We start from the raw sequence: 11494 nt of genomic DNA on the forward strand, positions 1-11494 counted from the left end.
CACAGATGAGCCACAGTCCACACACGTCTACAGAGCATTCTTCTTTTAAGCTTTAATACAAGGTAGCACAGTCTGCACCTTCTCATAATGAGGTATTTAAAACATTTTACAAAGAAATGGTATTCAAAGGCATTTAAAAATAAAATATTTCCCTTTTCTGAATCAAACATTAACACTAAAACCCCTGTTGCCAAGTGCTGCTCCCTTTTAGGCCCACAGCTATAAAGCAGATGGCTGGAAAACTTACTTGAATGGCTTGAATCCCCTGAAGCGGGGACAGATGTTTCCCTGAACTGGCCTTGCTTTGCTGCCATTAGGGAGACACTGCAGCAACCATCCCTTCCAAACCCCCTGAAATGCTAATAAAAGTTGTTACAAAGCCTCTCTAATAGGACCAGGCTCTGTAAGTAAGTAGTCTTGCTGCACAAGCTGAATGTGACAGAGGCTGGGCCAGGAGCCACGCCAGAACTTCAGTATCTTACAGAGCAGCTGCCCTGTTCTGCCCTTAGAGCCAGAACTGCTGCAGTGTGATCAGGGTGACCTCCACAGCTTGGCCACTCTGTCCAACCCTGGCTCTGTAGGAAGCCAAGGGAGTTCAAAAGAGGATGTTATCTATCCTCAGTATTTAACCTGCTGTAAGTAACTGAAGGGCAGTTTGTTTTCTTCACTCCACAACTATCTACCACTCACCCTTGCCTTCCTGATCTGTTTAAGTGAGCAGGAGGCACAGACAGACCCCCTGGACATCTATAACTGTGGCTGTGCATGTAGCACCACAGGGGAATGAAGAAGTGGCCTCAGCCCTGGAAGACCTGGATTTGTCAAGAGCTTGAGGAGAGCACTGGGGCTAAACATACTGCTTCTGGCCAAAGACATCCCTCAAATAAGCTCTTCCTTGGAAAAAAACCTGATCCAGTAGCAGGATTCTGGACAGTGCTTCCAGCTCTCAGCCACTAAAGCAAAAAGGCAGGAACTATAATCAGAGTGTAATTATCTAGCTAAATCTGACATAAAGCTCCCCTCAGTCCCTGCAGTACTGTTCTCTCCTGAGGTTCCAGGCTGAAACTTAAGTAACAGTGCACACCGTTAAATAGGAAAAGAAGAGAAAAAGAGGAAGCCACGACCACACTCCGGGCTATGGGATCTGTGGCCAGTTGTAAGCCTGGCCCATCGTCCCCCCCAGCTCCTTGGCACACCATGGAGATAGGTGGGAGGAAGCAGCAGGGTCCACCACACCAGTCCCCAGCTGGTCATGCACTGAATGGTGCCCCACAAAGAGATGATGAATAGCCCATTGTTCTGTTCCTCTGCATCACCTTCATCCGGCGTTCATCAAAAAGAAAACAAAATAGAAATGAACACACGCAACCCCTGCACTCACAGTGGGAAGCTGGAGGCTTTGCTCAGCCTGTAGCGCTCCTGCCTGAGTTGCTCAGGCACCAGGAGTCCCCGCCTGCCCCATGAGGGGGCCGCTGCCATCCCGCGTGTCCTCCACGGGTGTCTGGTTGGTGTGCACCACAATGGTGTTCTCATCCACAAGCTCGCACGTGGGGTTGGTGAATGCTGACAGGGGCAGCGTGATGCGCTGCATTTCACGCTCATAAACCTTCTGTTCGTGCTTCTCCTTCAGGTCTTTACCCCTGCATTAAAAAAACCAAAATATATACATGGAGTGAGTGCTGCTGCTTGGAGGGACGGATTCAGTAAAGCTGACAGAGAAGAAAGGACTCTGCTCTTTAAGATAAACAAAGGTTTTGGCTGCATGCAAAGGGCCAGAAATATTCCCCACTGTAAGCAGAGGACCACAGTTGAGCATCTTTGAAAGACAAGCCAAGTGAAGTCCATCCTTCTCTCAAACTGGCCTGTTCACTGACATTGCTGCTGATAAATTACTGTAAAGCCAGGCCCCTCCTTCAAACCACAAAGCTGCCATATGTTTTCTTACCCTTTACAGTCCCACAGCACTGCCTGGTGCAGGCCCCGGGGAGAAGTGAGACAGTGCAGAGGCCACTGCTGTGGAAAAGAGCTTCTGTAACCTGCTTCATCTGAAACAAATGCTGGAGGTGGTGACAGCTTCTGCCTTTTGTTGCAGCAAATTAAGCTGTCCAGAAAGTATTAAAGTTGACTTCAGAGCTGGCCTCATCTTCTGTCACTGTAGTTATAACAGCTTAATGCCACAACCAGCTCCTCAAACCCACCTCAGTCTCCAGCCTGTTGCTAAGGGAAGGAACACCTCTGTAATTTGTGCTGCAGAAGAACTGCCTTGCTTTAAAAATGGATTTGGCATTAATAGCATGTTGTCTCCAGAAGAGTTATGTATATCAAAAACTACTAAACCCATTAAAGGTTTCTCACCACACCTACTACCCAAACCTGCCAGCTTGCACATGCAATTTTGAGATCAAGGCAAGGAGGGAGACAGTAAACCTGCACTACAGCCCTGCTGTGAGCTCTCTGTGACTGGAGAAACAAAACTGCATTTGGACAAAGCCCAGCACTGGTCTATTGCTTCCTCCTGCTGAGGATAGGAGAGAGGTGGGACAGGCACCACTCATTCCTCCTGAGGCTCGTGATCTCGAGCAGGCAAAGCTGCTGGGGTTTCCTGTCAGCGTTTTGGCTGCTTTTCAAAGCTGCCTACAAGCGTGCAGCAGTGGCTGCCGTTCCTGCCAGCACACAAGACAGCATTCTCTGAAGTGACACCTCAAATTCCTCGACAAGCAGTGCTCTGTGTTTTGCCCCTTATGTAACACTCCTCCCTCTGCTTTTTTTCTATCAGCATTTATTATAAACACTTACATAAGGACATGTCCCAGCTTGGGAAAGGGCTCCTTCTGCTTGGTTGTGTCAGACTGTTGTCAAACAGCCAAAACATAGAACAAACCCTCCCAGAGGAGGGAGCCTGGCCCTTTGCTTGCTGCAGTGACAATCACTGCTATTTGTTAATCCTGCCCTCTCACAACTAAGCAGCTTTCTACTGCCACTACCCTCAAATGCTGCTGAGCTACAGAAACATTTCTGTCCAACAGAGTGAAGTGCCTGAAAATATAGTAACTGAAGTCCAAATCAAAACTGACCTTAAAATATACAGGAGCTTTGCTAAAATTAACTTTGACCAAAAAAAAAATGTGCTACCTGATAGTCAGCTTCATAGGATACAATGCATGAATAGCAAAATAAAATTTGCCAATTGTTTTTCTTCTAAAGATAGACTAGAGAAATCAGGGGAACAGGTGGCCTGCTAGAAGGATTGTTCTTTTTCTGATCAAAAGAAACTTCCTGTGAGGGCACCTGGGATCTGCTCTTTCCAGTTCTGACAAAATCCAGCTCCTCTGGATACATCTGAAAAAGCCACATCAAGATGCGCATGCACACACAAATATTAAAGAGGGCAATTTGAAACTTTAAGTGAGACAGAATATAACAATGGCAGAAATCGGAGAACAGAATTAACTGTTCAGTAGTTCTTTCCTCAGTGTGACAAGCAAACTTGCTCAATGTGCCATTACCAAACACATGCTTCTCTCCCATTTCCTTGGGATCTGATGCTCTGACATTCCTGCTCTATAAACACCAGTTTTTGAACACAAAACAGCCACTTACCTCTTATAGATGTATCCCAGGACAATGCCAGCCCCGATGGCAATGATTATCACCATCATGATCAGCCCCAGCACATAACCTGTGAAAAGAGAAAAAAAAGAGCCTAAATTAGAGGTAGCAGATCCAGCTATAATGTTGCTTTCAGAGCCTCAAAACAGGTCTGTCTTGCCAGAATTACAGGAATGGATCCATCACGTGATTCTGGGTTTGTACCTAGTGTCCCTAAGTCCTTCTTTTCTTTGGAGTTCATCTGTACTCTCTGACTGATGCCAATGACGGGCTGCACCGCGGCTGCCTCGCTCCGGGAGGGCAAGGTATCAGCTGGTTCAAACACCTGCTCATCCTCCTGGGATGTACCAACTTCTGCTGTAGGCACTGGGACTGTGGTAGCTGTAGCATCTGTTGAGAGTGGGGAAAAATATATATATATACACAACATACCAAGTATTTATGAGTGCTTCAAAACAACATGTGCCTTGGGAGTGAGACAGCTCTAGACTGGTATCACTGAACTGCCTTCAAAGCACCCTGAAAAACACTTGTTTCCCCTTAAGTTGTTGCCAGAAATTCTACCAAAGCAGATGAGAAACGTACTCCTTCCCCCACTTTCCTTTAACGTGAACCTATTTAACTAAGAGTCCAAGGCACCACCACAGATGAGAGAAGTCAGACAGCAGAATGAAACCCAGGTTCAGGGCGCGAGTCCAGAGGATGCACAATGACTTCATTTAGTGTATAGATCGATATACAGGCTGCAGCTTCAATCATGCTGAACAGATGTGAACAAGATTATGAGAATCTCCATCCCAAATCTCCCAGGAGCCTATTTATCTCTCTTCTGCCTCAATCTTCCTGACACAGGAAAGTCTGACAGGAGACTCCAGCTGGTATGAAAACAACCTGGGGATATGCTTCCCTGGCCCCTCTTTGCAGTGGTGTACTAAACTCTGATAGTCTGGGATACCATTGGACAGGCTAAGTCAGAGCAGCCCTCAGGCAGCACAGCCACTAAGGACAAGCTCCTCCTCAGCCAAGGCCCCGAAAAAGCACCCAAGGATACAGGTTCCTTCCCAGCCCTGTTTTTTATCAATGCTCTTTCTAGTCAACAGCATTGAAAGATTTTCAAGGTAGCTCCTTCTCTCATGACATAGTTTAAATGGAAGCTGGAGCACTGTAAAAGCTGTGACAGCAGGTAAGAAAGGCAAGAAAGTAGGTATCTATTTCCTGTTCTACACAACCCCCTCCTTTTTGGAAATGCTATTCACAGTATGCATCCACACCTGAAAACTCACTCCACCTGCATGTCTCCCCACAGCAGGCAGTAACTCCATGTGGATTTTCTATCTGCAGCCATTTTGAGTCCTCAGTGGAATGTGAAATGGAAGTAACAGAAGGGAGTCAGAGACAGGAAATCAGGGGTCCTGCACAGTAACTTCACGTAGGGTCAGCCAGGACAACTGAACTAATCTGAACTGTTGGGCCATGAAGAGGTCCCCACCCTGAGACACAAAAATATGAAACCTATTAAACATGCAAATGGCTGAAACGTCAGATAACTCTTCTGAACCTAAAGCTGCAAGAGTGTTTTGAGTAAGGATCTTGGCAGCAGAACTTTTTTTTTGCTTCATCTTTAGTGAAAAGAAGGCAAAGTGAAAAAGAGCAAAGTGAAAAAAAGGGGAGGGTGTATGGGCGTGGGAAAAGTATTTACATTCAAGGATAGCAGTCTCGAGGGATAGCGGTGTGAGTAAATCTTGCAGGGCTCAGAAAGTAGTAAACAGTTCAAAAAACCCCAAGTGGTTACTCTGGTGTCAGTCAATACTGACACCTCCTCTCCCTGAAACAGGCTTCAGCTACCGTTCTTTTGGCAAACTGTTTCTCACTGTGACTATCCAGAAGGATGCCAGTGTTTCCATTTCTTACTGTCATCCCTTCTAGTTCTCATTTTTTCCGTGTTCTTCCCCTGCACCCCACACTCAAATTCCCACTGGCAATCCTTTAACGGCAGGAAGCTTCTTTAGTCAGCCGTAACATGTCCCACAGCAACAGTCTACCCACAGCTCAGCAGCTCCTAGATGTCCAGACCTCAGCCTTTTGCAACACGGCTAGAGAGCGCTATAGTGATAAGTGAATTACGGGGGAGTGGGGGCTTTTCACAGGCCTCTTCTGGCACTAATGGAAAAGCTCTAGGGGCGGAGCACGGCATAGCTGGGAGGCAGATGTGCACACACAGGCGGGGGCTGGAGGGGAGCCCTGGGTACGCGATGTTTCCGAGGGAGGTGCTGGCGTAGCCCGGGGTTGTTTGTGCTCGGGGGGGACCCCACCCTGGTGACAAAGCAAGCCCCCCGCAGCAGGGAGGCCAGGAAGAGAGGGGGGCCGGCGGCGGCCGCTCTTACCTGAGCACTGGGCGATGTCGCAGGATCGCCGCTCGGGGATCCCGGTAGCGCCTTGGATGTAGCACCAGGGCGCGGCGTCCCCGTCGGGGTTCCTGCAGCTGTTGTGGTCCTCATCGACTGCTAGGGAGCAGCGGGGCCGTCAGCGCGGCCGCGGCTCCCTCCGCTCCCCCGAGAGCCCCCCCCGGCGCATCCCCCGGACCCCCCTGCCGGGAGCGCGGCGCCGGGGCCGCTCCGCACCGTCAGCCAGTTGAGGCACGGGGCGCCGCCGGAGGCCACTTGCCGGCTGCCGCGGTAGGACGCGCCGTTGCCGCGGAGGCACTCTGCGGAGAGACGAGCCGAGCCTTGCGGGCGGCCCGGGCAGCCCCCACCGCTCCGAGCCGCTCCCCAGCACGGCCCCCGCCTTCCCCGCGGGGGTGTTCCCCCTCCCGAGACCGGCCTTTGTCCCCCACAAAGCCGGGCCGCCACTCACCCTCGGCGCCGCGAGCGGCCCCCAGCAGCAGCGAGCCCAGCAGCAGCACGGCGCGCAGCATCCTCGGCGCGGAGGGCGAGGAGCCGCCGCCAGCCCGGCCGCGCAGCTCGGCTCCGCTCGGCGCCGCGGCGAGACCTGCCCCGGCGCGCCCCTCCCCCGTAAACAACCGCCGGGCTGCGCTTCCCCCCCCGCCCCGCAGCCGCCGCCGGGTCCTAACGCTGCCGCCGCCGCCCGCCCGCCCCCAGGAGGGGAAGGGGCGGCTGCCGCGGGGCAGGGCTGGGGCAGCCGGGAGCCTGCTGCCGCAGAGGGTCCTTGGCCCCGGGACCGAGCACGGCGCTGGGTGCTCGGTGCCCCGGGGCTCTTTGGCTCGAGAACTCCGCGTCCCTGTGCTTTTCTCCTACAGTCGCAGGAAAAGTCTTAGACCAGAAGAGGAGACTTGCCACACGGAACTACGCTTGAACCACTGCCTGTGGCAGGAAAAGTGTTTATCTTCAGAGACCTAAAACTGCTCTCTCTCCTAGAGGATTATCACGAAGGACTAAATCCTGCTGTCCTTATTCTGCCTTTGGGTTCCCTTTTAGCTCTAAAGAGAAGTTGTGGGGGTTACATACTGCCACGGAGGCTGTGCACCTCCACCTTATATTCTTGCCTCTGCTAATCCATTACTTCTCACTGACTCCATGTACTTACTCTAAGAGCTGTGCCTGCTTATAGAAAAAAAACAAGGTAAATGGCATGAAGATGGTTTAGAGTAGTTGTATTGCAGGCATCCAGCCACTGTGATAAAGCCTCTCTGCAGACATTTCACACAGCTTACAATAGATACTTCTGTTTCTGAACATGCCAAGGGTTTCAGACAGTGCAGTTCCAGTGCCTGTACACAAGCATCTGGAGTCCTCAGCACTGTTTCTATTTTACACCAGTGAAAAGCAAGCCACTGAATAGCTGGTCATGTTCAACAATGAACTTGCAAAGGCAGCCTGGGAAACTGATGGGTTTGTAGCCAAGGCACAGGCCAGCAGCACAAGGTGCTATTTCTGGCTTTCCCACAGAGTTCTTCCTGACCTTGGCCAACCTGTCTGCCTCACTTCTTTGTGCCTTCCCTTCCTTTCTGTTACATGAGGTACAATCAAACCTTCCTTCTTAGAACAGGACAGGGAAGTTCCCTTCTTTTAAAGTTTTTTGAAATCACATGGAAACCACTGAACACATAAGAAGTATTTCTATGCCAGGAAAGCTGCTTCAGTGTTTGATGAATCACTTTTTAAGGCAGTCCTGTCTGGAGCAGTGGTCTTTCCCTTCCACTCCCAGATGTTTCCATCCTGGCAGTGCTCTCTGTCAGGCAGCTACAGGTAATTGTATAACAAACTTGTGCAAGGTTCTGGCCTAACCCAACTTTTGCTCCTTTTCCACCAGGTCATGAACACTATAAGCCCTTTACAGCCAGGTCACCTGCTGCATCCAGTCCACATTGGAGCCATAAAAACATAGATGTACCAGCATGATAGATGGGTAATGAGGGAACTGGTCAATTAAGCAGCACTACCGCCAAGTATGAAACCACAGGTCTTAGCACACATTTGTGTGACTCACGCTTTAACAACATGATTTACCACTACAGAAAATTTAGTTTAGTAATGTCAGATTAAAAAAAAATGGTTGCAAAAAATCAAAACAGGAAACCAAAAACCAACTGTATGTGCCAGTGCTACTGACATCACCAGCTAAGATGCAGCCTTTGTGCCATTATACTCATTGTCTGCACAGACACCCTGTTACTGCATTCCTAATGCTCTCCAGTTACTCTCTGTAAAGGCAAGGCTAACTGGAGTCAGCAAGAATTTTTAATAAGGGCTATTCAATCAAGCTGCCTGTTTGTAATAGCTCTTCATCACAGATTTTATGGGACAAATTCCATTCAGCAGAAAGTGCAAGGCCACACATGCATCCAGAGGCGCTGCCTGTCCAAAACTGCAGATGGACTGCCAACCTGCACAATTAATTTATTTTTGCTCATTTCATGATACTAATGCTTCCATGCCACCCAGCACAGAAAGCACCTCCTTCTGTACAAATTGATCCAAGAACTGCAGTAATCTCTGTGGAAACAAATCTCAGACCTTCTCAACTCTCTCTCCTACTATGGAACAAGATAAATTTGCACTTCTCATTATACCCAGCCGAGTTCCAGCAAACAATTTGAGTTTCTAGTCCACAGAAGGACAATGGGGAATCTGGGAGAAATGCAAAAACCTCCACATTAATGGTAAAGATCAAAGTCTTTCCCACAACTGACTTCTAAGCATAATTTTTTCTTTCATCTCTAGCTTTCTCCAGGATGAGGGAAGATTTATGCCTGGCAGTTTCACAGAATTAAGTTTAATAGGATGCCAGGTGGCAGCTGTCAGAGGCAGACTCAATTGCTCTTTCTGCTGCTTGGGAATGGGTTTGCTCTTCTTATTACACTTTCAGAGATTAAACTTGACATTATTTCCTACGACTTGATTTTAAACTACCCAAACTATAAGTAAGTTAATAGCTTTGCAACTACTACTTCACATAGTTTACACTTAGACGTCTGTAGGTATATATACGTACATGTATCATAACACATCCCCACGTTTTACAGGAGAATATATACTCTATTTTTAGGAATAAGGGACATTAAGCATTCTCCCTAAACTCAGTGTGAACCAGTTTCAGCTGTGAGCTGCTACCTTTCTTTATACAGGTTCCAGAATGAACAATGTCTGCTTTCTCTCTCTCCTGTCTGTCAGCTGCTCTTTCTTGTTTGTTCTACTTTTTCACCTGTGGAAAAATTCAAAGTGTTTTGAGATTTTTATTAAAAATAAACAGAAACAAAAAGCATCTAGCATATAGCACAGCACTCCATGCCAAGGGAGGCAGCCCCAGATCTATGGCTCTGGAATGACTCCTCAAGAAGCCATCAAACCCACCCTCCTTCTCTGGCCATAGCCAAGTGTGTTCAGATCTTGCCAGGCAGTTCATCTAACCTCCTATGCAAGAACTAACATGCTTTGTTACTTAACCTTAGTAAATAAGACACTGAGGGGAGTAAACAAAATGAATTTTCTAATCTGAGTAATCTTTCCTAGCCAAATTAACATGGATTGCTTAAAATGGAAAAAGTTGACCATTGCCCTCCTTTTAACAGGACATACGTCATGTTCCCATAATCTCCCCTTTCTTCTTCCTAGGTAACCAAAATAATTGTTCCAGTTTTGCCCAAAACTCATTTTTCTCAATTTTCTGCTTCTTTCATAAATGGAAATGCTTGAGACTAATGGTAGTACAATTCTGAGACCTCACCAGGAACAGAATATTCAAGCAGTTTGTACTTAAGCTTAAAAAGCTCCAAGCATCGAATATTACTAAACACTATTAAGTGCTTGAGTACTTGCAACTCCAACAAAAGCAGGGGTTTTATTTCCTTGTTACCTCTCTCTTGATCATGAAAACAACTGTGGGTCTCACTGTAAAAAGCCTTCTGTAAGCAATGACGTAGGAGTTGGAAATGTTTCATTTCTAACCTAGATACAATTTGAACATAATAGAAGAACATCAGGGCTGTAATAAAAGGATCAGATAGTGACTTTATGAAACTGAGCCAAGTATAACCAAAAATTCAAGAGAGAGGCAGTTACTACAAAAGAGTCGGTGTGGAGCGACAGGAGTTATCTGCTGGCACTGTTGCATCGGGCTGCTGACATGCTCAAGGAGAGGCTTTCTCCTCCCCCTTCAGTCTGACAGCATGAGCTATTGCTAAGTAAATGCCAGCAACAGCCTCCAAGGACTAACAAGGAAGTCTGCAGAAGCAAAACAACCGTATGTGATATTTGAACTGGTTCAGACTGGTTCAGAGTTTGCTCCACTAACTCAAGAGGGCTTTCTCAGATGAGTTTTCTGTGTGGGCTGTAATAAAAGGCCAGAGGCCTCGGGAGGGCAATCTAGGTCCTATTGTTTACTGGGGAGAACCGCAGCAACGCTTCTCCAGCATTAAGAGATTAGCACTAAATACTCTCGGCAATCAGTGATTTAAGAAATTTCACACACTGAGTTCTCTCTAACAGCATCATTTTTTTTTCCTTTTTTGTCAAGAATGCCCAGTGCCTTTCCAGTTTTCTCAGCAGTTCTGAAGGGCCCAAGTGCTGACAGACATCTGTGTTCACACTGGCCCATTGTAGCGGTTGCAAAGGTCCCCATGGATCATCCCTCAGCTCTTTCCCTGGCTGCAGCATTCCAATGGATCACAGACTGCTTTACCTGCTATCCAGTGGGTGGGTGTGTCTGGTAGCAGGATACCATCAAACCATAGCAATATTGTTAGCAATTGGGTGCAGCTGTCTGAAGATGTTTTGGTCTCCAGTTGCAGTGGTTTTTGTTGTTTTTTTTGGTTAGTTTGATTGGGTTTTTTTTTGCTACAGATGCAGGCTGCTACTGACAAAAGCCAGAGCTCACATTTCGAAGGGTGGAGGAAGGGAAGCTATTTTGAAAGATACTGTGATCTACTTGGAGAACACGAGTCTGAGCCAAGAACAGGAGCCTTACTCTCAGTTCTTTAACTGATCTTTGCCTGACCTTAGGCAAGCTTCTGCCTTGGTTTTCCATGTTAATATTATTTGTCACAGAGGGAGAAATTATTATATGTCTGCAAAGTGCTTTGAAAGATTCAGTCATCCAATACTTACCTTATGAAATGGTTTTGTAGGGGAAGGAATCCTGGAGACAGATATGCATGAGATATACTCAAGTTCTACATGTGTAGTAGTGACTGAGATGAAAGTACAAATAAGCATTAATGCAGGAATTAATTAAAATAGGAGAATGGGTCGTTTGGTTGTTTTATAAGGTATAAAAGTACTTTTGTAACTTGTTTCTCAAACCACAGTTGCGCCCAGCAGTACCTGGCAAAGCTAAGCAGTCTGATAACCCAATTTGTTCTTGTTAGAAAATGCCTATCTAAAAATAGTTGTTTATTATTTGCACATGAGAAATGTAAAAAGGCAGCCTC

At 47.4% G+C, this 11494-nt stretch overlaps 1 protein-coding gene across 1 annotated transcript; it reads right to left on the bottom strand.

Moving 5' to 3' along the window:
* Positions 1-28: 28 nt before the first annotated feature.
* On the bottom strand, positions 29-6600 carry PIK3IP1 (phosphoinositide-3-kinase interacting protein 1). Its single transcript, XM_088065121.1, has 6 exons — positions 6463-6600; positions 6197-6313; positions 5994-6113; positions 3814-3999; positions 3601-3679; positions 29-1640 (listed from the first exon to the last, which is right to left on the bottom strand). The coding sequence occupies exons 1-6, from the start codon at positions 6521-6523 to the stop codon at positions 1433-1435; spliced, it is 771 nt and encodes a 256-aa protein (XP_087921247.1). The 5' UTR covers positions 6524-6600; the 3' UTR covers positions 29-1432.
* Between the last annotated feature and the right edge of the window lie 4894 nt (positions 6601-11494).

This window comes from Pseudopodoces humilis, chromosome 20 (assembly GCF_049639895.1).
Source record: "Pseudopodoces humilis isolate 2021_Gansu_Grassland_sample_001 chromosome 20, ASM4963989v1, whole genome shotgun sequence".
NCBI lineage: Eukaryota > Metazoa > Chordata > Aves > Passeriformes > Paridae > Pseudopodoces > Pseudopodoces humilis.